This window comes from Myotis lucifugus, unplaced genomic scaffold (genome assembly GCF_000147115.1).
Source record: "Myotis lucifugus unplaced genomic scaffold, Myoluc2.0 scaffold_35, whole genome shotgun sequence".
NCBI classification, from domain to species: domain Eukaryota; kingdom Metazoa; phylum Chordata; class Mammalia; order Chiroptera; family Vespertilionidae; genus Myotis; species Myotis lucifugus.
Window position 1 is genome coordinate 1,771,257 of NW_005871083.1, and position 27,384 is coordinate 1,798,640.

At 50.5% G+C, this 27,384-nt stretch overlaps 1 protein-coding gene and 1 long non-coding RNA gene across 2 annotated transcripts in view; both read right to left on the reverse strand.

The window, feature by feature from the left end:
* ATP2C2 (ATPase secretory pathway Ca2+ transporting 2) overlaps positions 1-26,086 on the reverse strand; it is a 51,392-nt gene extending 25,306 nt beyond the window's left edge. Inside the window, exons 1-7 of the mRNA XM_006087083.3 lie at positions 25,859-26,086; positions 10,795-10,905; positions 8,355-8,471; positions 5,477-5,566; positions 4,108-4,143; positions 3,943-4,004; positions 696-981 (exon numbers count right to left, since the gene is read on the reverse strand). Coding sequence (XP_006087145.1) covers positions 696-981; positions 3,943-4,004; positions 4,108-4,143; positions 5,477-5,566; positions 8,355-8,471; positions 10,795-10,905; positions 25,859-25,957 — 801 coding nt within the window. The 5' untranslated portion in view covers positions 25,958-26,086. The remainder of the gene's footprint in view (positions 1-695; positions 982-3,942; positions 4,005-4,107; positions 4,144-5,476; positions 5,567-8,354; positions 8,472-10,794; positions 10,906-25,858) is intronic.
* On the reverse strand, positions 21,939-24,508 carry LOC111825632. Its single transcript, XR_002828815.1, has 2 exons — positions 23,021-24,508; positions 21,939-22,490 (listed from the first exon to the last, which is right to left on the reverse strand). It is a non-coding gene; the product is annotated as an uncharacterized LOC111825632 (long non-coding RNA).
* Positions 26,087-27,384: the final 1,298 nt, after the last annotated feature.

Below are 27,384 nucleotides of genomic sequence, written 5' to 3' on the forward strand. Positions count from 1 at the left end.
CCCCCCGCCTGGTCCCTGCCCTGCCCGGAGATCTGAAAGTCAGAACAGAGAGGCAGAGAAGCCTGAGTGGCCCGCTGGCCCTGCCTCGACTTCAAAGCCTGGCCAGCACGTTGTAAACGCAGGGCCCAGGAGTTGGCTCCTGGCCTCCTCACCTATCTCCGTCCCCCGCCCTTCACACCACCTTTTAACAGCCTGCTATTAACCCTCCAATTCCTGAGAAAATAAATAAATCGGGCACATAACCTGTGCTTAATCCTCTATCACTAAACGCTTTGAACAATTCTTAGGCATTATTGGAGAGAGTCATAAAATAGATTACTCCCATCAACAGATCCCTCTGAACTTGATTTCACCTTTGCTCTCGGAGCCTCAGGTATTGTTCTGTGAAGCTGTGGCACCCTGGCACCCACAAAGGTTAGGGAAATAGCTTGCCTACACCCCATGTCCCCAAACGGAGCAACCGTAAAAAGCTTGTGCTACTTTTTATGTCTGCATCGGTCTGGTTCCCTTCTCGTTCCTCAGCAGTTGCTATCACTCTTTCTGACATCAGTGCGGCTGTTTCTGGAAGGAACTCTTGCCTCATTCCTCAACCCCACCCTGGTTCAATTTGCTGCTGCCGTCTGTATAAACTAGAGTCAGCAACCACAATGTGTTAGGCTCATAGCTAAAATGAGAGTACTTGATTTGTGACATACAACTTGAGGAGCTTTGTGCTTAAAATCAGCTTGTTTGCCAACTCCCTGGCTTGTTTGGTGCATGTGTGCACATGTGCGCGTACACGTGTGTGTGCACGGGTGTGTGTGAGAGAGAATGCCCGCCTCCGAGAAGCTAAGCGTCTGCATATCCCACCGACCAGGGCCTGGGACCCTCACCTCAGTGAGACGGATGTCTGCCGGGATCCGGTCTCCGATGGAGAGAGACACGATGTCCCCGGGAACCAGGTCTCGTGCCAGCAGGTGCTGGAGCTTTCCTTCTCTGATGCTGCATTTGAAACAGTAAAAAGCCAAAGCACGCATGTTAACATCCCCGTTTTATGCACTTTGATAAATGTGAGCAAAGATGATGGAAACACTTTCCCTTTCAGGTATGGACAAACCTTTGCGGTGTTGTTATTTTTTAAACTCATGTATCCTAGGAGATGTGTGGGGAGCGTGTGTGGCTTCTGGGAGACCCTGGTCCTTGTCTGAAGTGCGGAGCTTCCCCTGTTTGGACACCAGGCTGGGCCACACGGCCTCCAGCGCCTGCAGCTCTAGGTCAGTGGTGCTAAAGCTTCCTTAATGGAGGCAGTAGTTTGTGTCCTCAGAGGAGACACCACCGGGGTGTGCAGAGCCCGTCTTGAGAAACTCAGGGATGGGAAGAGCCTTCGTCAGGACCCCAGAGGAGCATCTGAAGTGTCCCGAGGCAGCCCAGGACCGGCCCTCCCACAGGGCCAGGGCCCATTGCTCAAGGGCCCATCCCCCCTCTAGACAATGGACGTACTTTCTGGTGCACAGGTTGCAAATTGCAATTCCTTCCACACACTGGCCCTCCTCCCGTGGCCTCCCCAGCTGGACTCCCTGTCTCCCCCTCTGGCCTTCCTTTTAACTCATCCCTGCACACAGCAGAAAAGCTCTTAGGAGCACCAAAATCCAAACCCCTCCAGTGGCTTCTTCTGATGACCTTGCAATCAAACCCAAAAGCCCTGCTAAGGCCCTCTCGATCCAGATTCGTCTCCTCCTCACACCGGCCAGCCCCTGAACACACCCAGCTCTTTCTAGTCTCAAGGTCATTGGTGACCTTGAATGCTGGAGCAGGCATTCCCCTCCTCCTTGATAACAGAATTCAACCTTGTTCCGGTGTCTACCCTTCCCCCCACAACTGTGTGCTCCAGGGATGGGGTCCTGACTGGCTGAGATCACCGGAGTGATCCCTCCCCCTGCCCACGATTGGCTTAGGCACAGGCATGTTTTGTAACACTGGCCTTTGAGACATGAGTGGACATTCTGATGGGGCTCATGCACCTGTAAACACACACACACACACACACACACACACACACAGCCTCGTCTCCTGTTGGATCCTTCATGTCTGGCTGTGATGCTGGAGCTGTTGCAGCCTCTAGGACCATGAGGAGAACCAGCCAGAGAACAGTCCACAAGCTGAGGATGGCAGAGTAAAGACATTAAGACGACCAGGTCCTTGGTGCCAATATCTTCAATTAATTAACCCCACTGCCCGCCCCCCTCAGGCCCCTTGCCATGAGACAACACAGTTTCCTTGTGGTTTGTGCAGTTGAGTTTTCTGTTCCTTGTAGCCAAGATCACCTATCAGATACACGGCGGCTGTTCCCTCAGCTGTTCCCAGGGCTGGCTCCTTATCTTTCTCGGGCCTCAAATGTTCGATCGGGGGGCCTGGCCTCCCCACTCCTCCACCAGCCACCACTGTACCTCTGCAGGGATTTTTGTTTGTTTGGTTTGGTTTTTGTGGGGCTTTGGGTGTTGAGGGGTCTTGTTGGCTTTAACGCACCTAATCATGTTCACCGTTATAACCCAGCACTATTTTTCCCAGCACACAGTAGGTGCTCAATAAATATTTAATGGCTGCACAAAGGGTGGAGGTAATGCAGGAAGGGTCTGCATGGCAGGTGTTTCTCCTAATTTGTAAAACAGGCCTTGGAGACCCAGAGAGTGAGGCTGCATATCTACGATGCTCTTTCAACTCTGCCAGGCTGCCTGCCACCGCTGTTCCTGAGAATAAAATGTCTTTTAGGAGCAAAACTTCTGAGGACATCAATAATGTATCTATTCACCTAAAAGGTCAAGACTTGATATTTAAACTTAATATCACATCAAACCACATCAATCATTTACGCTTCCCTTTGCTCACGGGATTAGACCACACATCACACACCTGGATTTCTGACAGCCTTATTCATCCCTCATTAAGCCCAGACATTTTTACTGTCCCCAATGACCCTTCCAGCATTGACTCATCCTCCCTCGTGCCTCCACATAGCCTTTTTGTCTCTATTTCGTTATTCATTATTCTCTGCCTATGTTACACACACACACACACACACACACACACACACACACACACACACACTCTCCTGATTCCTTGAGAGGTGGAACTCTATTTCACAAGATCTTGCTATCCGCCAGCCCTGTGGCTCAATGGTGCCATATACACTCAATATATGCTAAGGTTCTTTCCCCAGAATTATCCTTCAGAAAATAGGTATTGTATGCTAAAGTCCTTCCAAAATACCTCAGGTCACATTGTAAATACCTCTGCCACATTGTAAATCCTCAGTAACCATATTTGACTGGACATGTACTGGACAGCACAGATTACAGAACACTCCAGAAAGTTCTACTGTACAACACTGTGCTAAGCAGAAATGCCCACGAGGTACTGCCAGATATTTTTGTCTTTTTCCTTTTTAAATATCGTTGGTAAGGGCTGCGCGATCACAAGCAGCAACGTGGAAATGCCTGGACAGGAGAGAGGCTGGTGGGCTGCTAACCAACTCCCTGGAATTCATTCCCATGTCGTCCCACCCTTCAACCCATGTCCTGATGCCTCGGCTTGTTAAAGCCCCGCATCTCAGCCTCTTGAGTCCACCCTTTGAGAATCCAATGAAACCTCTGAACGCTCTTTTGGGAAAACGCAGTTTTGCACAGTGTACGACGGGTTTCAGGGGCACCCTCTTCCTGAGCCATTTCCATCATCCGTGGCCCCCAGGCCAAGCACCCTGACTAGATGCAAATGACAGACTGGAAGCCCAGAGAAGTCGAATGACACGCCCAACGACTCAGGTAACCCACTGGCAGGATGACCAGCCCAGAACCCCAGTACAACATGGTTTCCCATGTCACCCTACAAGGGATACAAAGTGTGCCAATCTCACCAGCCCACTGGCTCCCCTGATGAACCAAAAAGTCCCAGGGGTCTCTGACTTACCAGTTACACTCGGGAGGTACCAGCTTGGTCAGCTCTTCCAGAGATTTCTCCGACCTGTACTCCTGGCAGGAAGCACATCAAACATGCTTTTCAAAGGTGGGGATTCCACAGAGCTCCCGCCACGCCTGGTCACCCCAACCGGGGCCTCGGGAAATAAATACACACCTGGATGAAGGCGACAGTGACCACGATCAGCACGGCCTAAGGAGCAAACGGGAGGGGCGTTAACACCGGCTGCACAGCGCATGAGTCCAGGGAGTGAGGGGAGGTCATCATCTTTCAAAATATAGTTCTTTTTTGTTTGCAAAATAAGTGTACTGTGCAGAAACGTAGAAAAGAGATAAGCCAGAAGAGAGCAGCCAAATCACCCCAAGTCCTACCATGAGAGGTTCACGTTGTGGGGTACCCCTTTAGATTTTTCTGCATAGACACACTTATCACACAGGGTCCTATAGTGTACACATATTCTTTTACAAACTGCCTTTTCACTCAACAGCATCCTGTAAACACCATTCCACATCAGAAGGTTCCACATCAGAAGGTGTGGCTCTAACCCCAGCCTTTTAAACCGAAGCAGCAGATTTCACGGTGTGGAGTGAGTCCGTGTTTGTATTTTGGGAGTGCGTGACAGATAGAGAAAGCCGGAATGACATCCATCAAAAGGGGTTCGGCAGAAGCCAGACATGAGGTCACATATTGCGTGGTTACATTCGCATAAAATATCCAGGATTGGGGACTCCACAGAGACACAAAGCAGACTGGTGGTTGCCAGGGGCCGAGGAGGGGAGATGGGGGGCGACTATAATGGGTATGGGGTTCCCTTTGAGGGCAATGAAAATGTTTTAGAACTAGATAGAGATGGTGGCCATACAACATTGCGCATGTACGACACGCACTGCATTGTTCACTTTAAGATGGTTGATTTTTTTATTATGTGACTTTTCACCTAAATTAAAAAAAAAAAATTTTTAGGCGCTCAGTGGTTCTCTCTAGGTAACAGATTACAAACAATTACTCTTTTTAAAAATATATATATTTTTTTTATTGACTTCAGCGAGGGAGGGAGAGGGAGAGAGAGATAGAAACATCAACGATGAGAGAGAATCACTGACTGGCTGCCTCCTGCATGCTCCCTACTGGGAGCCCACAAGCTGGGCATGTGCCCTTGACCGGAATCAAACCCAGGACCCTCCAGTCCTCAGGCCGATGCTCTTTCCACTGAGCCAAACTGGCTACGGCTGCACACGAGCAATTCCATCCGGGTCATGGGAGAGGAACTCCTTGCCACAGTGTTCCAAACGGCAAAGAACAGAAGCACCTGGGCATCCACCAACGGAGCGATGGCCACATAAACCGACACCCCCACGTGGGCAGAGAAGGACGTGGATTTGCTTCTCTTTCTTTCTGCTGCATTCTCTTTTTTTCTCTACAGCCAAACTCTGTTTTCCTTGCACAGTAAGCAAGCAAACCCTGGCAAGCCCCTGGGCAGCGAGCGGGTCTGGGGGCTGGTGCTGCCCGGGCGCCGTGCACTCACCACGGTGATACTGATGGCGTCCTCATAGTTCTTCGTGAGGATGCTCACCAAGGCCGAGGCCAGCAGCAGCAGGATCAGCGGGTTCTTAAACTGAAAGATGAAAGCAGGGCAGGTGGGTTCTTCGCTGGGCTTCTCACTGTGCAGCAGCGTGTGACCTGGGTCCTTACCCAGAGCCAGGCTTCCAAGCCAACAGCTACAGTGACCCAGGGCTGGGGGAGAGAGACCCCCGCCATCCAACGGTCCCCTCCTGTCATGCCCCCACTGCACTTTCATTGGCATTGGCTTCCGGGGGTCACACAGCAAACAGGTGAGAGAGCCGATGGGAAGCACAGCCCACGTGCCACCAGTGCTGCCCTGGCCGTGAGTGACCAGACTCTGCCTGGCTCCTGGAGCCCCTTCTAAGCCCACACGGTCAGGGAGAGGCAGCGAGGGGCTTGTTGGAACCTCACTGTGCAGGGGAGCTGGTAACACACTGGACAAACAGCAACAATAAAAACAACCACCATTTATTGGGCACACGTACCTGTTATTACTCCTGCTTGATAAGGAAGCAACCAGAGGCTCTGAGAGAAACTGAATTTCCCCAGGATCCATTTAGCTCCTTAACCTGTGCACTTAATTGCTACGCTCCAATCAGGGCCAACTTATAGATACAAGACAACCTTTATTGAGCAACTCAGTATGTGCTAAGCTTCTTCTTATGGAAAACTCGGAACAGTGTTTATTAGTCCCATTTTCGAGATGGGGAAAATTGAGGCTCAAGGAAGGTCAAGAACTTGCTTAAAGTCACAAGGCTGGAAAGCGGGATTTGAACCCTGAGAGCCTGACTCTAGTACACTTTCGCCTCATGCTTCCAGGGCGGCATGTCTTGGGTCATGCTCAGGTGGAATTCCACATGGCGAGTCTCCTGAGTTGGAGCGGCAGGGCTGCCTTGTGAAGTGGTGAGTTCCCCGTTACTGGAGGAGACCGACAGGAGAAGCACAGCGTCTGGCACACGGCAGGTGCTCAGCGAGTGTGAAGAGTTACTCAGTGAGGCAGATGGGCTTTCTGTACTCAGCAAGGGGGTGGGGGTGGAACAGGGCCTCAGGTGGGGATTAGGGTTAGGAGAGGCAGGTGTCAGGGATGGGAGAAGGGGTGCAAAAGGAACTGCCTTCCAGGACTCCCACCGATGGACCAGGGACAGACAAGGTTGAGATGAATAAACATTCCCACTCTTAGAAAGTGAAGAGATTTTATTTCTGGAAAGGCCCTGGCTGGAGGCGAACCTTTGGTGTGAGGTTGACAGGGCAGAGACAGGAAGGAGGGTGGCTGGGGAACTACGGGGGGCGGGGCGGGGTGTCCTAGTGGAAGGGGCAGGCAGGGCAGAACTGAGGAGGCCCGACTGTAGGAGGAAAATGTGCCCCACAGCCAGTGTGTCCGCCTCCTTCCCTGAACCCCAACTTCCAGGAACCTCCACTACCTCCTTCCAACACCGGGGTTCCAGGAAGCTTCTGGGCAGCCAGAGCCACCTGCGCGCAGAAGACCATTTTGCTGCCAACATGCATCAGTGAATGGCATCCCAGTGCACTGAGAACCAACCAATGAGCAGGGTGGGGACTGGAGAAGAGTGTGAGGATGCTGCAAGGAGTGCTCTGATTGGTCCCTGAACCAACCAATCAAGGAAGCTTTAAATGCTGAGCCAATAGAACACAGCTGAAGCCTGGATGGGGGTGGGGCGGGGATTAGGGTTAGGAGGGGCAGGTGTCAGGGATGGGAGAAGGGGTGCAAAAGGCCAGGGAGAAGAAACCAAGGCAGCCTGAATGCCTTCAGGTATCTGGGAAAATTTGCCTGCTAACTGGGGCTTTCTGAGCTGGTGCCGGGTGGGCGATGGGGATCTTAACTTCTAAACTGGAACTTGCAGCCATGTCCATTTCCAATTTTTCTTTCCTCTTCCCAGTGGTTTCCAGGCATTTGATTTGTGCGCCCTCCATTCAGCACCCTGCCTGCACCAACGGCAGCGGCTAAGGGGGCAGGGGCCCTGCAGCTAGGTGCCTGGCTCACGGCCCAGCATTGCACTTACTGCTGAGTGACTTTAGGCTCCAGTTGCCAGATACACAATAGGGCACCCAGTAAGATCGGAATTTCAGATAAACAAAAAACTTTTTTTTTTTGTAGATGTAGGTCCCATGCACCATTTGGGATCTACTTATACTAAAATATTGTTTTTTGTTCCTCTAAAATTCAAATTTAACAGGACATTCTGTCTCTATTTGCTAAATCTGGCACCCTTACACAGTCTGGAGATATCTCCATTTCTTTGTATTCACCCTCCTCATCTCAAAATGGAGATTAGGAGGAAGATAAAGTCAGTTAATGTTTACTCACTCAGCTAGCATGGTGCCCAGTAGGTGGAAAACCCTCTGTGAATGTAGCAACTGCTGTTCCTGATCATGGCTGCCTGGGGAGTTAGTGAAGCCTCGTGGCTGTCCCTCCTGCTGGCTGAGAGCAGCCTGAGTGCAGGAGAGCCTTTTTTATTCTTGTCGTACAGATGCCCCACGCCCTGGGACTGGTCCAAGGACACCCTCAGTGAATATTTAAAGAAAGACTGCCCAGCCAGTGTTGCTCAGGGGTTGAGCACTGACCTATGAACCAGGAGTTTACCGGTTCAATTCCTGGTCAGGGCACATGCCCGGGTTGCGGGCTCCATCCCCAGCGGGGGGCGTGCAGGAGGCAGCTGATAGGTGTCTCTCTCATCAATGTTTCTCTCCATCCCTCTCCCTTCCTCTCTCTCTAAAATCAATAAAAAACCTATTTTAAAATGTTTTGTTTTGTTTTTAAAAAAAGAAAGACTGCCCGCCCTCCCCATTAGACATGCAGAGAATGACGCCTATGGTCCTACCTGATCGAGATATTTCTTCCACACGGGTTCAGTGTTGTCAGCGACGAACTCGTTCCAGCCATGGACCAGCCTGCGCTGGGTCACCGAGAACTCTGACAGCCCGTTCTGTAAGTCCACCTGCAGGGAGACGGTCAAGCCCACGCTCACTGGCGGGCCAGTAAGTGCCGAGGAGCCCCGCCACAGAGTCCCCACTCTGCACCCAGCCACTTGCACCCTCAAAGACTGTAAGCACCTAAGGGCAGAGAGAGAAGGAAACCCACAGCCCGATTCTTTTTCAATCAGACGGCACTCCTGCCCTACAATTACAGCGGAAAACAACAACTCTCGGCCTAAATCTGTCACAGGGAAATGCAGGCACACATTTTCTTCTTGGGGAAAAAAAAGGAATTGGGGATGTAAAATGGTACAGCCACTGTAACAAAACAATATGGAGCTTCCTCAAAATATCAAAATAGAATACCACACGATCCAGCAATTTCACTTCTGGGTGTGGATATACCAAAAGAGTTGGAAGAGGATCCTGAAGAGATATTTGTGACGTGTGTTCATAGCAGCATTGTTGTCAATAGCCAAAAGGCGGAAGCAGCAGAAACAGGGAGAGACTGTCCAATGGGTGCAGGGTGTGCAAGGTGAATGAGCTCTGGAGATTGGTTGCACAGCAATGTGAATGTACTCATCACCACTGAGCTGTACACTTGCAAATTCTTATGATGGGAAGGTTTATGTTGTGCACTCACCACCGTTAAAAATAAAGTAAAATAACAGAAAGAAGGCCTGTCCCTAGACACAATACTAGCTAAGATTATTGTACCGTGCACGCATTGTGCCAGGCACAGCTTCAAGCTCTTTACACAAACTACCATTAAAATAGTTCACTTGAGTTGGTAATTGCGTAAGGAAATGGCACTGTTCTGGCTGAAGCAAAGCTACCCTTGTTTTTAAAAAGTTGACAAGACAGCTCTCCCAGGTGGTAGAGGTGGCAGGGAACGCTGAATTGATTTCTGGATTCCTTTCAGTAAAGAAAATCAAGCTCACTTTCTAGGTGGTGTAAAAAGTCTAGGCAAGGAAAACATATTTCCTCCCTCTCTCCAAATACTAACCAGCAGGACTTGAATTTAAACAGACTTTTGAATTCTTCTCCAGGAAAGCCTGGCATGAAGCATGATCATCCAACTTCCCTGAAATTGTGGCCAGTGCCCTTTATTAGTAATGTGTTTTTGTTGTTGTTTTTACCAAGTGTGGTGGGCCATGAGTGAACACTCAAACACAACGTTATGTTTGCTCAGTTTTCTAGGTAAAGAAAATTAAACACGTGAAGCAAGCAACGTCCTTCAGCCTCAGGGAAGAGTTTTATAGAGTGGGGTGTTCCCTCCCCTCTCCTCTCCTCTCCTTTCCTTTCCTTTTCGTTTTGCACTGCCCAGAATGCAAGAATTTGGTTTCAGGAATTGGCAACATCATAGATCAGCCGTGGGCAAACTACGGCCCGCGGGCCGGATTCGGCCAGTTTGAAATGAATAAAACTAAAAAAAAAAAAAAAGACCGTACCCTTTTATGTAATGATGTTTACTTTGAATTTATATTAGTTCACACAAACACTCCATCCATGCTTTTGTTCCGGCCCTCCGGTCCAGTTTAAGAACCCATTGTGGCCCTCGAGTCAAAAAGTTTGCCCACCCCTGTCATAGATGATGAAAGATGAAGGGTGTGAAGAGGAGGTAGTTAAGAATTTGAGCTTTGGCCCCAGCCGATTTGGCTCAGCAGATAGAGCATCGGCCTGTGGACTGAAGGGTCCTGGGTTTGATTCTGGTCAAGGGCATATGCCCGGGTTGTGGGCTCGATTCCCAGTAGGGGGCCCTGCAGATTCTCTCTCATCATTGATGTTTCTATCCCTCCCTTCCTCTCTGAAATTAATAAATATTTTTTTAAAAGAATTTGAACTTTGATGTCAAAACACGTGGATTCACCACTGGCTGTGCTACTGTATAGCTGTGTGTGTTATGACTTCTCTATGTCTGATCCAGAGAAACAAGTAATTGAGCATCTGGGAGAGGGGGGTTGCCAGTCCTCTGGTAAGGGCCTCACAGGAAATCAGAACAGTTCAACTTAGAGGGAGGGAGGGAGACGGAGACGGAGGGAGGGAAAGAGAAACATAGATGTAAGAGAGAAACATCGATGGGTTTCTCCCACATGTGCACTAACTGGGAATCGAACCAGAAACCTAGGTATGTGTCCTGACCAGGAACTGAACCCGAAACCCTGCGGTGCATGGGATGACGCTCCAACCAACTGAGCCACCCGGCCAGGGCAACAGCATTTTTTAAACAATGATAACAAAAGTGTCAGCACAGAATTCTAAAGCAGCTTTCAGGACACTGTGTTCCTTTCTGCTTCATCTAAAACCTTTCCCACAACTGGCATCAAGTGCAAATCCAATTCTTACGTAAAGTGCTTCGGCCAAATCCTCTCTGCGGCATTTGCTCGCCTCCTTGGGTGGCAGGGCTACCACCGTCTTCTCCTTCTCGATGGCTTTCAACTCACATTGTTCATCAAACTGTGAACAAAGCAGATTGCTGTTAAGCAAGTTGATGTTTTGTACTTATGCATCTTTTGTTTGTGTTTTTGTTAATCCTCACCCGAGGATATTTTCCATGGACTTTTAGAGAGAGTGGAAGAGAGAGGGAAAGACAGGGAGAAACATCGATGTGAGAGAAACAGATTGAATGGTTGCCTCCTGCATGCGCTCTGCAACCGAGGTACGTGCCCTTGACCGGAATCGAACCTCGGACCTTTTGGTCCGCAGGCCGATGCTCTACCCATGGAGACAAACCAGCTAGGGCCGGATGCGTCCTTTTAAAGTATGACATACAATTAGAAAGTGGGCATATCTTCACTGCACAGATCAAAGTGTCACAGACTGATCCATATAACCAGCCTCCAAATCACGAAACGGACAAGCCGGCCCCAGGAGCTCCTGCAGGCGACCTGACCCCCTGGAGGGGAATGGCCGTCATGGTCTCGCCGCCGTAGATGAGTTTTCCTGGTGTTCGAAGTTGATATAAATGGTTACGTGTGACACATACTCTCTTCCATCTGGTTCCCTTCTATTCAGTGTTAGTGAGAGTCACCAAGGCCGTCGCATGCAGCAATGGTTTGCTAAGTCTCATGGTTGTATAATATTCCCTTGAGTAACCATAGCAGCCCCCCTCCCCATCCATGGTTTCAGTTACCCATAGTCAACTGTGGTCCGAAAACACTAAACAGGGAAGTCCAGAAATAAAAAATGTACAAGCTTCAAACTGCTCTCTGTTCCGAGTAGTGTGATGAAATCCTGCCCCCACCTACTCCATCCTGCCTGAGATGTGAATCATCCCTTTGTCCGTGTACCCACGCTGTGTCCGCTCCTCACTCTCAGTCACAGCTGTCTTGGTTATCTGATGCACTGTCACTGTATGGCAGTGCTGTATTCAAGTAACCTTTATAACCAATGCACAAGAGTAGTGAAGCTGGCAACTCAGATATGCAATAAAAATTAAAATAGCCGAAACCGGTTTGGCTCAGTGGATAGAGCGTCGGCCTGCGGACTGAAAGGTCCCAGGTTCGATTCCGGTCAAGGGCATGTACCTGGGTTGCGGGCACATCCCCAGTGGGAGATGTGCAGGAGGCAGCTGATCGATGTTTCTCTCTCATCGATGTTTCTAACTCTCTATCTCTCTCCCTTCCTCTCTGTAAAAAAAAAAAATCAATAAAATATATTTAAAAAAAAATAAAAATAAAAAATATGTTTAAAAAAAAAATTTAAATAAAAATAAAAAGTCAGGCCGGCGTGGCTCAGCGGTTGAGTGTCAACCTATGAACTAGGAGGTCATGGTTCAATTCCCAGTCGGGACATATGCCTAGGTTGTGGGCTTGATCCCCAGTGTGGGGTGTGCAGGAGGCAGCCGATCAATGATTCTCTCTCATCATTGATGTTTCTATTACTCTCTCCATCTCCCTTCTTCTCTGAAATCAGTAAAAATATTTTTTTTAAATAAGAGTCATGAAGCGCTTTCTTTAAGTGAAAGGGTATATATGTACAGAACAAAACCCCATAGTATATATAGGGCTCAGTACTATCTGAGGTTTCAGGCACCCACTGGGGGTCTTGGAACATATGCCCAGCAGATAAGGGGGACTACTGTACACCACGATGTATTTATCTGTTCTGCTGTTGTTGGACATTCGGGTTGTTTCCAGTCGTTGGCTAATACCGACACATCTGTTTTTAAAGCAACCTTATTTAATAGAATCGGAACTCACAAGGCTGACAGAGCAGGGCAACAGTTTACATAGTTAGCGCCCTGAACCTTGAACTCCTGGGATTCTCAACCAGCTTGCAGCATGTTGTAGAGTGTCCCTGATGGAGACAGGGGTCTCACAGCCTCTGAACTAGCCCAAGGAAGGGGAGCCCCGCTCTGGGTGTCTGACAGGCCTGGGAGGAAGCATAGGAAGCACCTGGAGGGCATGGGAGGACATAACACAGAAAAAAAAACACCTCAGAATCCAGAAAACATGCAGTGCTTTTGCAGAATTATTCTGAGAATTCCTATGCCCAGGACACGATAACCATCTGTTCCTTTTCCACCAGGTTGTTGGGCCCGGGAAGGAGGAAGGGCTCACCTCTCCCCTCTTCCTGCAGCCGGAGCAGAGGCAGCAAATTCCTCTTTTCCTTCTCGCCAGCCCCCCCGACAGCTCCCACATGCCTGACTCGCTTAGAAATGTTCTATTAACCACCTCTGTCCCTGGGGGTGCTGCCCGCTTAGGCAGGGGCCAGGAAGCACGCAGGGATGGCACAGGCCACTCAGGAGGCTGCTCGGCCGGCGTGAGCTTTCCTTAGGCCACCGTCACGGTCGCTGTACAAGACTCACTAAGGAAACTGTGCCTCACAACATGACACAGAATGCTGCTTCTGTCCTCAGGAGCTGGTTCCACGTACCAGGTAAAGGGCTCCATTCTCACTCACACCACAGACAGAGGCGTGCTCCCCTAAAGGACCTGCTCCCCCGGCTGGGCTCGGTCTTGCCATTTCTTTGCGGCATGACCATACCCGATTCACTTCTTGTTCAGCACCCCGAGTGGCCCTGGAAATGTAAATCCAGGCCTCTCTCTCCCTCCCCCCCACCTCTCTGCCCTTCTCTCTCATACACACACACCATGCTTGAAACACGTGGGGAGATTCCAGTTGCTCTGAGGAGGAAAACCCAGCAGCCTTCAGTGGGCTTCAGCAGGCCCCACTTGCCCACCCCCATGTTCGCCCACAAGCCTGGTACGTTTGGGCAGCAGCGCACCAGCTCACAGCCTGCTTCCGGGGCCCGAGACACATGCTGTCCATGGAGGAGCCCTGTGCCCCCCGGGAAGGGGCCTTGCTAGTGGCCCTAAAGGAGTCCCATGCACATTCCGTGGCCGCCACACCAGACTCTAAGGCAGGATTCTCAGCCAGGAGCGGTTTGCCCCCAGGAGACTTGGGCAACATCTGGAGGCACGTTTGGTTATCATAACTGGGGGGCGAGGGTGCTGCTGCGTCTGGTGGGTAGACGCACACATGCTTCCAAGCACCCCCCAAAGCACAGGACAGGCCCCCCCCCCCCCCGGAATTATCTGGAACAAAAAGGTCAGCAGTACTGAGGGTGAGACACTGCTTTGAGATAGATGGATTATTCTGTCTTGACATCTTCCCAGATCAGATCAGTCAACCTGCTCTACCCTCAGCATCCTGACTTCTTTGTGATGCCGCCGACACAATCACCAGCGAGTGGTCGTCATTAAACGCCTTTATCCGCTCACAATGCAGCCACTCCAGAAGGCGGGACCAATGTCTGGTACCCCGGGCTGCTCCCCAAGCACTTGTCAATCAGAGCTCAGGACACCACTGGAGATGTACATGCAGTTATTTCTGCCGGCCACGTGGAACGAACACAGGCTCTCAGCCACAAGCCTCAGTTTGCCCAACTGTCATTTCCTCATCTGCCAAATGGGGCCGATGATGTCTTCCTCATCATGCTTTGCAGAATCAAGCAAGTGCATGAGTATTGATGGCTTAATGCAGCCCAGACCCACTGGGAGCTCCCAGTAAATGCCGGCTCAGGATCCGCTGTGGGGACCAGGCCTCAGCACTTGGCTGGAAACACGGGGATGGTGACATCGCTTGGGTGGCTCAGCTACGTTTAGGAAACTCAAGAACAGGAAGGAGCAGAGTGCAACAAAAGGAGCACAGAGGTTGGAACGGCACAGACCAGGTTTAAATCCTGCTCTGTCACGGACCAGCCCGGTAGGGATGAAACCAATTCATAGAGACAGGAAGGAGAATGGTGGCTGCCAGGGGCTGGGGAGGGGAAGGCACTGAATATTTAATGGGGACAGAGTTTCAGTCAGGGACAACGAAAAAGTTCTGGATGCCGATAGCGGTGATAGTTGCGCAACAATGTGAATGTGCTTAATGCTGCTGAACTGTACATTTAAAAATGGTTAAGCCCAGCCAGTATGGCTCGGTGGTTGAGTGTTGACCTATGAACCAGGAGGTCAGGGTTCAATTCCTGGCCGGGGCACATACCTGGGTTGTGGGCTCGATCCCCAGTGTGGGGCGTGCAGGAAAAGACTAATCAATGATGCTTTCTCATCATTGATGTTCTATTTCTCTCTCCCTCACCTTTCCTCTCTGAAATCAATATTTTAAAAATAGGTATATTTTTAAATGGTTAAGATAGTAAATGTTATCTATATTTTACCATAATAAAAAATATCCAGAAAATCAACAAAACAACTCCCCTGCCTTTGTGGGTCAAGGTTCGCAGGAGTCACCCTAGCCAGTGCTGCTCAATGATTGGAGCATTGGCCTGCAAACCAAGAGGCTCAGGTTTGATTTCTGGTCAAGGGTATGTAGCTGGGTTGCAGGTTTGATCCCCTGCCCCAAGGAGTGCATGGGGGAGGCAAACAACTCTGGCATCAAAGTTTCTCTCTCTCTCTCTCTCTCTCTGCTCCCTCCCTCCCTTCCTTCCTTCCTCTCTTCCCCTCCCTTCCATTCTCTCTAAAAATCAATGGGAAAATTATACTTGAGTGAGGATTAACAAAAAGGCTAGCAGGAGTGCACACCCTTTCTCAGGAATTGGTGGGCTCTGACAGGTGCAGGGCAGGGCTGCCCAAGCTCTGGGAGCCAGCCAAGTGGCTGAAAGAGGCCTGAGGGGTTAAGGGGGGAGGGGCAGGGACAGGCAGCCTGGAGGGGAGGTCTGGCTGAGGACACGCCTGCCTACCATGTGGGCAGAGTCTGAGACCAAGTGGGAGGGCCCCTGGCCTCCTAAGTAAAAGCCATCTACACACTCCCATGTATATGACCACGAGAACTGAAAGCAGGGACTCACATAAATGCATGTTCATGGGTGATCACAGCAGCACCATCCACAACAGCTAGGGCCCAGCCATGAGTGGTGGGCAAACACCATGTGCTCCAGCCACACAGCGGAACATTATTCAGCCACAAAAAGGAATGGGGTGCTGATACCTGCTATGCTATGGGTTGAATTGTTTCCCCTCAAAAAAAACATATCGTGAAGTCCTGACCCCAGGGGACGGGGGTGGGAGTGACTGCTAATGGGGTGAGGTTTCCTTTAGGGGTGACACAAATGTTCTGGAACCCTCTTTCGGGGTTCTACTAGAAGTAGTGGTCTCACAGTGCTGTGAATGTCCTAGATGCCACTGAATTGTTCACTTTAAAATGGTTAATTTTATGTTATGTGAATTTCACCTCAATAAAATAAAAAAAGATGAAGCCATTATAGGTCACAGATAGGAACTCCCTCCACAATCTTGAACCACTGGGAGGTCTCAGACCTCCGCCCCGCCCTGCCACCCCCTCCGCCCTTCATCTCCTCTGTCCCCACTCTCTCCCCAGAAGCATTTCAATATTCTTTCAGGTTTTCCACCTGAATCAGAGCCTCCTGCCTGGGCTCACAATGGAGACGTTCACACTTCCTTCTCTCATTTGCCACAATCAAGCTCGGTAACAAAGTCGTCCACACTCACTGTCTCCAATTTTTCACCTCCCATCCACTTCTCAACCCATTTGGGGGGTCTCCCAGGTCCCTCCTGTGGTCCGAGGCTGCTAGGATGTGGCCCGGGACCCGAAACATCACCCGCGAAGGCTCACTCCGTCTCATTCTCAGGGAGCAGAGCCCTTGGGCTGGGACTGACCATGTGGCTCTGGCCCCTGCCCGCATGGGGTGCCTTCTGCACAGGGTGCTCACGTGTGACCTTCTCGCTCCCTTAGGGCACACACTTTGTAGGCGTCTGTCCGGCTTGTGTCATGACATGTTCCATTGGTAACGAGAGTGGCACGTCCTGATGGAGGTCAGGCGCCCTGTGGGGCACCCCTGACTCTCGCTTCCTGTCAAACCTGAGTCATGGGGAGCCCCCCCTCCCTTCTCCTTTGTGTCTCCTTTTTTTAAAAAGTTCTTTTTTATTAAGGTGAGAGCCACATAGCATAAAATTAACCATTTTAGAGAGTTCAGTGACATTTAGCACATTCCCAGTGTTGTCCAACCACCACCTCTATCTAGTTCTGAGACATTTCCATCACCCCAAAAGGAGACCGCATCCCATTATCAGTCACTCTCCATTCTCTCCCCCCTCCCCACCCCCGACCCCCAGCTCCTGGCAACCACCCATCTGCTGTCTGTCTCTATGGACCGACCTACTCTGCCTATTTCGTACAAATGGAATCACACAGTACGTGACCTTTTGTGCCTGCTTTGTGACCCCCAAAGTATTGTTTGCCCACAGCAAACAGACCCACGCTGGCATCCCAGGGCAGGCGACGGTGAGTGGGGCCTCCCTGAGCCCCGAGGAAATAGTCTGGAATGAGGATGTCTTAGAGTGTTTTCCCCAAGCTGACAGCTCAGCGCCAATATTTAACCGAGCGGAGGCTTCCGGAGGGAACCGCACAGGGCAAACATGACATTGCTGAGAGACGAGCTGGCTGAGAGAGCGAGCACGTGGCACCTGGGGGCAGGCCAGCCTCCTGCGCCAGAACTGAGCTCTCTCTGCCCTTCCTCCAGGCTCAGAGTCAGCTCATTTCAAGCACTGACTGGCCTAGACCCCAAGGATTGCTTCCCTGTTCAATGACTGATGCAAGCACTTATTTCTTCAACGTATTTGTTCAAATCCACCCGTTGGCTGCCTCAGTTTCCCCTCCAGAAAGTGGGGGTTATCACAGCAGCGACTCCAAAGTTGGGGAACCTCTGGGATCTTGTAAAAATATACCTGTCACGGCCTATCCTGATGGCTAGGTCAACAGAGTGGGGCCTGCTTTTCAGGATTCCTAAAAGCCCAGGTGATTCTAATATGCAGCCAGAGCTAAGCTGAGGATACCTGGCTGGAGATGCATTTAAAGACCAACCCCATAGGGTCCTGTTCTTAAGAGGCCACCACGTTGGAGGGCAGAAAAGCCCATGGCTCGCAGGCCAAACACCAGGCGGGAAGTGCCTGGGCCCTCGAGAGCCGTGGGAGTCCAAGCAGGTGCCCCCAAGTCTTTCTAGAAGTTGGATCGTCAAGGGAAGGAGCTAGACAATAAAGGCGTGTCCAACTAACAGGTTACAGCTAACAGGCCATAATGATGATAGGACAAAACAGCCAATCTTAGGTGTGTACCTGGGTGCCGTTCTGCACGTGTGCACCTGAGTAACCCCACCAGGATGCAGCCTGGAACCTCTCCAGCTCCCAGAAGTTTCCCTCGTGCCCTTTTCACCCTGCGAAAGCTGACCAACGTTTGGACTTCTATCAACATGGATGTGTTCTGCTGTTTTGGAATCCCACATACATAAAATCACATTAGGTACTCTTATGTCTGGCTTCTCTCAATCAATGTCATTTACTGAGATTCATCTGTGTTGTTCCATGAACATGGTTTCATAGCTTTGATTCATTCTCTTTCATTGCTGTGTAGTATTTCAAGTATCCCACTGCATGGATATGCATAATTTATTTTACTACTAGAGGCCCGATGCACGAAATTCGTGCAAGAGTAGGCCTTCCTTCCCCCGGCTGCCAGCACTGGCTTCCCTCTGGCCACTGGCAGGCACCCGGGACCAGGGCTTCCCTCACAGCCTCAGCTTCATCTGGAGGGTTGTCCGGAAGGACATCAGGTCTAATTAGCGTATTACGCTTTTATTATTATAGATTTGCATGTGATTGGGCACTTAGTCTAGTGTGGCCTATCATACACGACACTGCTATGAACAGTCTTTGAGCAGATATAAGCCCTCATTTCTCCTGGGCACATCCCCAGAAGTGGAACCGCTGGGCCACAGGTATCCACCCCTTGGGTTATAGTAGACACTGCCAACCAGTTTTCCCAGGAGTGGTACCAGTAGCAACAGATTGGGAAGAAAAAGATGTACAATATTGTACCACATTAGCCGATGTAACACAAAAAGGAGAATGCGTATTTGCTTGTTTATAAGGCACACCTCACACCAGGCTGGAAGACAGAGGCAGTGAGAGGCTCCTACTGGACACCCTTTGGTACCTTTTTGAATCCTGCACCACAGTCAGAATTGATGCTACAACGAGGGAAAACCCAGTCCTGACCAAGTGTGGGGGCAGAGCCCGTGCAGGAGGGGGCTTCCTAGTACAGGAATGCTCAGAAAAGGGAAGACAGAGCAGGTGAGCAGATTAACTCAGGAAGGTGGGGGAAGAAGAGCCCCAGGCAGGGCACGGTGTGGGCAAAGCGGTGCACAGAGGAGCCCCGAGGAGGCCGGCTCTCTGCGGAGCACAGGAAACAGGAGGCGGGATCCTCGGGCAAGAGCATCACAAATGAACTCAAAAGGACCTGCCCAACACCTTTCAATGTTAGGGGAGAACCCCTGAATGTAGCAAGCCAGGGGGAGGGAGCATCACTAGGCCCACATCTCACTAATCTCGGCTTTAATTCTAGTTCCCCTGGCTACCAGCTGTGTGACCCTCAGCAAGTCCCCCAACTTCTATTGAAGCATCCATCTTATATAAAAACTGTGGTTTGAAATTTTAACCCTGCTATTTTGGCTTCTGTAAACACTTGCTTACTTAAATAACAAGGAAAATAAGACTACTCCCATTCCAGAGAGGCCATAAACCTTCCCCAGACGAAGTTATCAGCGCTGGCGCCAGGCCTTTGGTTGAGGTCTCAAAGCCCCAGCACATAGGGCTCTTTAAGAACTTGCAAAAGGGACAGGAAAAACCCTTATTTGGGAGACAAAGAACTGGAAAAAAGTATAAATAGGGAAAGCTTCCTCCATGTTGTTTGCCCAGCATTTGAAAGGCATTTTTCTCTGGGCCCGCACTTAATAATCATAATCATAATCATAATCATAATCATAATAAAGTGTAACTCCAGTTCTCTAAGCATTGCTTGGTTTTTCTCCGGTCTTCTGCAACACTATGAGCCTCAGTTTTCTCCTCTGTCAAATGGGAATAAGGTGACCCATAAGGAGGATTGCTGAGGCAGGGCTTCTTCAACTCCAGTCAAGATGGGTTCAGAGGTGTTTCCCAGTCCTTGAAATTATATCTAGTACTGTGTGTGTGTGTGTGTGTGTGTGTGTGTGTGTGTGTGTAATGGTGGTGTGGCCCCAGCAGCAAAGAGCTACAATCGGATGAAATGTGACATCCAGAGCACATATCTTGTTTACAGGCAGGCAGTGCAGTCAAGGCCCAAGTGAGGAGGTGGCCAAGCTAGGTGGTGGCCAGTTCGACCCTGAGCCAACAATTGGTTGGCAAGGTGAGGAGACTTCTTATATTCAGGGAGGTTGTGCAATAAGTAAATATACTGAGGATAATGGGAGCTGCCCTTCTCACTGTTGGTGAAGGGAGTTACACATACAGAGAGCTGGCACTGACCCTGCGGAATTGATTGATTGAAATCTATGGTTTCACACATTCACACACACACACACACACACACACACACACCCTCCTCTGAGAGGGCCTAGAAGCAGTGACACCCACCAGCATGCGCACACCTCGCCCCAGATCTGGTTCTCCATGCCACTCTTCCAGTAAAAAGAGCCGAGAATCCTAGGAGAATTGGCTGATCCGGGGCTGGGGCAGGGAAGGTACCAAACGAGGCTGGAATTTCTTACTGTGCCAGAAAGTAGGAATGTGCTCAAAGAATGAAAAAAAAAATGTCCAAGATTCAAGATGTCACCATGGAGAGGCTCCTGTTGGCCAAACCTGGGACAATCTGAACATCAAAATGAGAGATGCTAACAAAATTTACACCCTTAATAAAACAGGAATCCATGGCTTGACAATGATACATGAATGAGTAAATAAATGACCAAATACGTAGAAGGGGAAGCTCTTCCTCATACCAAAATGCCAAGTAACCAAGGAGGGAGGAAGGACAGAATTAGAAAACGCCGTTTCGCAGACACTGTAAGAGTAATTGATTCGAGCAAAGATCATCAACAGATGCTAAAACTAAAGGTCTGAGAAACAGGCTACCGACAACCTCAACGTGGCTCTCCATAAAATACTTTCTAATGACAGTGGGGAAAACAGCAACTTATAGAGAGAAACCAGGCCAGGAGAGAGAAAAGTCCAGCACAGAATCCAGGCAGCCCTGTGTTCCAACCCTGGACAGGCCACTGCACCCTCGAAGCCTCAGATTTCTGCGGGGACGTTTGTAAGGATTCAAAATAACGTGGAGCCTTCACAGATGTCCATTGGAACACTGTTCTAATCATTAAAGCAGGAAACCATCTGAATGCCCATCCATAGGGGTGGGTTAAATAAAAACGCCTACACAGCAAGAAACTGCTCCTGAACTGTACTAGTATATACTGCAGAAATGGGGAGGGTGCAGGTGCACAGAATTACCCTATGTATATTTTTAAAAACATAGGTTTTTTAAAAAACATAGGTTAGCTAAGTGATTAGAGCGTCGGCCTGGTCAAGGGCATGTTCTTCGGTTGCAAGTTTGATCCCCGGTCCTGGTCAGGGTGCATGCAGAAGGCAATCAGTCAATGTGTCTCTCTCACATCAATGTTTCTCTCACTCTCTCTCTCTCTCTCTCTCTCTCTCTCTCTCTCTCTCTGTGTCTCCCTCCCTCCCTCCTCTCTCCCTTCCACTCTCTCTAAACATCAGTGGTGAAAATATCCTTGGGTGAGAATTTAAAAAAAAAGAAGCATAGAGTTGGGTGTGAATAATAAATACTGTGGCCAGGTGCTGCCCTCAAAGCTTCCCGTGACCATTCCACTCCACAACAGGTCTCTGCCGTGTGTGCAGTCATGGCCTCACGTACAGAAGGGAAACCAGGGCGTGGCAGACTGAGGACTGTGCCCAAGGTCTCACTGCTGGCAAGCGGCAGAACCAGAATGCACATCTAGGTAGCCGGGGTCACAGGCTCTAGTGCTGCTACCACAGCCTTTCAGGAACTGCAAGGAAAGGGGCCAGGACCGCCCAAGCAAACAGCCATCTGATTACTGCAGACTGATTAGATGCAAACAGTACCCACAGCCTCAACACACACCAAGGAGGAAAGTGGGAGCAACGTGGGGGAGTGAAGGAGAATTTCACATTGTGCAAGTGTTCCTTGTGGTTTATGAAATAACCATGACACGTTTAGGAAGGAAAAAGAAAGGGAGGAAAAAAAAATACATATATAGTTCCTGGTTCATAAAAAATAGTAGATTAAAAAAAAATCTAATAGGAGCATAATTCAATGAAGGCAAAACTGTCACTCAAATGTCAATATGCTGGTATTGGGGGGAACAGTCACAATTGCATGGGGGACAATCGTCATGACGTGCTGAAGGGGTGAGAGTTTCTCCGTGGCTCAGAGAGAAAACCAGTGGCGCCATCCTGCAGCAGGTGCTCGAGGCATCCGTGAGTTAACCCTCAAATGTCGCACCACTGAGAGGTGCCGTCCCATTGCCAGTGGGGCTTGGTGTGAATCCAGTCTTTGTACACAGCTGCCTGCCACCGTCGATGAGCAGCAAGATGATCATCAAGCCCGAGTGAAGACATATTCTTTCCACAATGCCCGCCGCTCGCCTCCTCTCCCAGTGACCCAGCCAGTCCTAGTTACCCACTGACGGCCTTCCAAGTGGGCGTGCACAGGCTGCTGGTCCCCAACTAAACCGGCAAACACATTTTTGAGACACTTAGATGCCATTTTGTACATGTAAGCAGACATTCTCAGCCCGAGCATTACCAAAATCCAATTTAAAGGAGTCTAAATAAATAGAACTTAAGACTAACAAAACTCACTAATTCTGGATCACACCATGCACGCGGTTTTTATGTGAATGATCTCGTATAAGAAACGATTTCTTCTTTCCACTGAGAAGAAAGCTTCTCTCTGCTGACCTGATGGTTGGGTAGCTTTCTTCCTACCACGGCAGCCTCTAAGACACCCCCCAATCACCCCAGCCTGCCCGAATTCACACCCTAGTAATCCTGCCCCCTTGAGAGTAGGCTAGACCATTCATCCTTGGGGAAGCATCTTTGAGGCAGCCCTGGGGAGAGGACTATCTAGCCAGGCTCAGAGACCCGCAAGAAACCACGGGAGTGAGCATGGGAGCCGATCCTCCCCCTGCCATTACACGAGTCTGCTGGAACCCAGCCTTCCCCCTGCAGAGTCCCAGGAGGATGAATCCGCTCACCAAACAGGAAGGCGGTGCAGGTGGAGCCAGGCAGTCTCAGTTAAGAGGTGGGAGCCCTGAGGGTCCAAGACAACTTTCACCGAGTCATCCTGGAAGCAGGTATTTCTGGTCCAGCATTCTCCTTACCCAACCATCAGGTCAGCAGAGAGAAGCTTTCTTCCCAGTAATAAAGGGGGTTTCTCATACACTTTTCTTTTCATTACAATGGAAATACAGCCAGAGTGAGGTGTCCTAGGAGCCATGAGAACTGTGCTTAGTTCCTGCCTCTGATGCTTCTAACTCTGGCTCCATACTAGTCCCGTCTCAACCACCTGTCCCCCACCCAGTCACTCTGTTCTTTATTCTCCATCACACCTGGGACCTCTGCATGTGAAACATCTCTTGGTTTCTCTGTTGGCTGTCAGCCTCCCCCATGAACTCTGTTTTGTAGAGAAGTACCGTTAGCGCCTGGCCCCCGCTGTGAGCCTTGACATCCCCATCTCTCACAGTTACAATAACACTTCTCTTGAACTGAAGAGACCCAGGAGGAAACGCAGCAAGTTCTCAACAGCAACCACTATTATAACTGGGTGACGGGGCAAAGTGGTTGGGAGGTTGAGACTGCCCAGCGCGCCGCGTACAACATGTGCTCATAAAAGAGTGAGGACTATTGTGGAAACAATCCCTGTAGCAAACTCTGCTTCTTTTTTCAGATTTCTTGCGAGGAAAAAGAGTTCCAATTGGAGGGCATAAAAGTGAGAGCAAAGGAGGTGTTTGGGCGCTGAGCTGAGCTGGCAGTAAGCAGGTCGCCTCCCTGGGGTGGGCTGGCCTCCCTCCCTCATCACACTCCCCATTTGCCTTGACACTGTGTTTCTCCGCCTGCCTTTGATGCTGGCTGCCTGGGTCACGCTACACTGACAATCATCCCACACCCCCTTCAGGGTGCAGCGGAGAGCACAGGTCCACAGCCCAGAGGGGGAGCCCCTGCCCCCCACACCTACAGGCAGGCTGAAGCCCTGTCCCACCCTCTTGAGGCCCCTTTAAAAATTTGGGGGGAATGAAGTCCACTGTGATGCAGAGATGAAGCTCACCCCAGCAGCTCTACTCATGCTATTTCATCCCCATGCCTGGCACACCTGGATGATACCCGGGGCACCTGGACAGCTCATAAAATCTGATCATAACCAAGTACATACACAGCAGGAGTGTTTGAAAAATACCAAGCGCAATGCAAAAATCAAACAGTGGAAAGAAAAACAACATAGAAAGGCAACCATGTTAGCAAACTACAAACTTCTTTAACAAAACACATCGCATGGCATATAAGGAGAGAAATGGATTTTGGCGAAATAATGGAACTCTTTACCCAATCCATGTTTAACACACAGTGCTTCAGAAAAATAAATTTGAGAACTGCTAGTTACACAGCCCTGTGGTCCACCACCCTAGTGCCAGAATTCACCTGCTAATATCGTAATACAGTGGGGCCTTGACTTATGAGTTTAATTCGTTCCGAGACCGAGCTCGTTAAATAAAATTACTCTATCAACTCAATGCAAAAAATCTGCCGAGAGACAGCTGGTATCTCAAAAAACTCGTTAGTCAGGACACTCGTAAGTCAAGGCCCCACTGTATGCAAATTGCCCCCTGAACTGGGAGTGCAACCGGGAGTTCTTGGGGGGGGGAGGTGGCCTACAGCCGCCTGCCCCTGATCACAGCCCCCCTGCCCCCCATTGGGAGCGGGGCTGGCCAGCCAACTGCCCGCATCCCCTTCCCTTCCCCGCCCCACCAGCAGCCTGATCGCCCTGATGGGGGCAGCCGGACCCCACCCATGCATGAATTTGAGCACTGGGCCTCTAGTCCATTTATAAAATGCCACTTGAAAATGCACCAATATTTAGGAATCCTACAACCAAACTTTTTGACTATTGTCATTCTTTGGGAGGAAATTAAATATTTTAAATCAAGTATTTCCAGCTGATCTGTTCATTAAAAAGTAAACTTTGAAGTTTCCCTTCACCAGTCGAAAGGCAGGGTTGTAGTCTCATGAGCGCCCCCGGGGGACTATTTCAGGATTTTACTTTTCAATGACTGGTTAAGCTTAGAAATTCGGGGCCCTCTGCTCTGGTATCCCGCTGTGAGTTCTGAGGACAAGCTAAGGAGAAAGTAGTAAAGTCACGGGTCGCCACTGTCACCTCTGGCTCCTCCAAGTGGCAGGACTTTTGGGGGACAGCTTTGTCTCAGTGTGTCAGCTAGTAAGCACTCCCCTCCCTGCGAATCCTGTTGGTTTATTCTAGAGAGTCACCTGAAGGTTGCAGTCAACATACAAACCTGAGTGGTTTTTTAAAAGGGCGCTGGAGACATGGGGAGCGAAGCTGGGAGGCCTGGCTGCTGTTACCTTGACTTTCACCATTATTTCTATGATTGCTAAAACATGCGCGCAGTTTTCTGTTGCTGCTGGTTTTGCATCACTCCTCCCCCCCGCCCCCCAATTCAAGTAGCTTTTGAAATCCATATAGCAGCCTAGGTGTGGAGACCCGGGAATTTCATTTCTCCGGAGTTGGGAGTCGGAGAAACCTGGGTTAAGTTCCTAGCGAGGTCGTTTCCTAGCCGTGTGCCCTTGGAGGAACGTCTTTAACTGCCTCGCGCTCAGTTTCGCATCCGCCAAATGGGGTTAAGTGGCAAGAGCGCTGGGCCGGAGCAGAAACGCGAGCTGGCGTGGCTCTGAAGACGCTTTTCTCCAGAACCGGGCGGTGGAGGGCGGGCTGGAGGAGCGCACCACGCGGACGGGCTCGGGGCGTGGGGTGCGGAGGGGGGAGGGTCAGGTCCCACGCTCCGCGCCCCGTCGTCCAAACTCACCAAGGTTTCCAACTCGCCCCTCTCCAGCCGCTCGTACTGATGGCCCGCGCCGGGGAAGCCGAGTTTCTGCAGGAACTTGGAGCAGCGTGTCTTGACCATGGTGAGCGGCCGGAGGCCCCTGGCCCAGCCTCCTGTCCCGCCGCCGGCGGCCCCCGTGAGCGTGCCTGGATCCCCGGTGAGGCCGCGGCTGGCTGCGCGCGCCCAAGCCTCCGGGGCCAGGGCCGGGTTACCAGGGAGCCGCCTACCTGCGGCCGCAGGTGAGGCCCCGCCCCGGGGCGGAGCTGCGCACCGGGCGGCTCTGGGCGCACCTGCCCGACCCCGCCCCGCGAGCTCCCGGGACTTTCAGGAGAGAAGTGGCCGGCAGGCCGGGAGCTGCAGCTGCGCCTCAGCACCCCGGCTGCTTCCCAAACTTGCCAGAGATGAGATCTACCTGGAGCAGGGGACGGGGAGCCAGAGGGCAAGCAAACGCTTGTTTAAAATGCGGGTTCTCTGACCCCGAGTCCTTGGGTCTGGAGCGCCCGCAGCCGGACTTTAACAAGCCCAGGAGATTGCCTGGGGGCAGTGGTTAACCCCAAGGTGCCGAGAGCACTGGACAGGAGCCGAGAGAGACTCCTACCGCTGCTGTGACCCCTGGGCCAGCCACGGGGTCTCTCTGAGCAGAGGCTCCCTGGTCTGGAGTGGAAAAAGGCCAAGACCTCACCTCGACGGAGGGCCTTGAGGCCCCCACAGCCTCTGTGCTCTGTGTGGTCTTGGGGGATCTCTGAGCCTTTAGTCTCATCTGCAGAATGGGTTTCTGCACTTGCCGACGGAGGGATCTCGGGCAGTTTTCTTAAAATTTCAGAGCCTTAGTTTACTGATCTGTAAAATGGTCACCATGATAGTGCCTCCTTCATAGTAAAATGGAGAGGATTTCCTGGACAGTGTTGCATAGGGAGGGCTCAGGACAAGGGCGGGGCTTGGCACAGGGTATGCTGGTGGTCTCCTCATCACCAGGGAAGCTGCCGGGCTCAAATGCCCCCCAAAGTATGTGAGTGAATGTGTAGTGTAGACCATGATGGCGAACCTTTTGAGCTCGGCGTGTCAGCATTTTGAAAAACCCTAACTTAACTCTGGTGCCGTGTCACATATAGAAATTGTTTGATATTTGCAACCATAGTAAGAAAAAGATTTATATTTTTGATATTTATTTTATATATTTAAATGCCATTTAATAAAGAAAAATCAACCAAAAAAAATGAGTTCGCGTGTCACCTCTGACACGCGTGTCATAGGTTCGCCATCACTGGTGTAGATGGTGCCCAGCCTCCAAAGAGATGTATTAACAAGTGTTAAGGGCTTTGGCTTCCTATGGGACTAGAATCCATAACAAGACCCACCACTTAGGGAGGTGGCTTTGGGGAAGGCTGTGCCACTCCTCTGTGCCTCAGTTTTCTGCTGTATAGAGTGGGATTACTTAAGGAATGTAGGACATGGCATGTGTATTTGTCCTTACATTGGGCTGCCCCTTTTGAGCAAATATTTGCCAC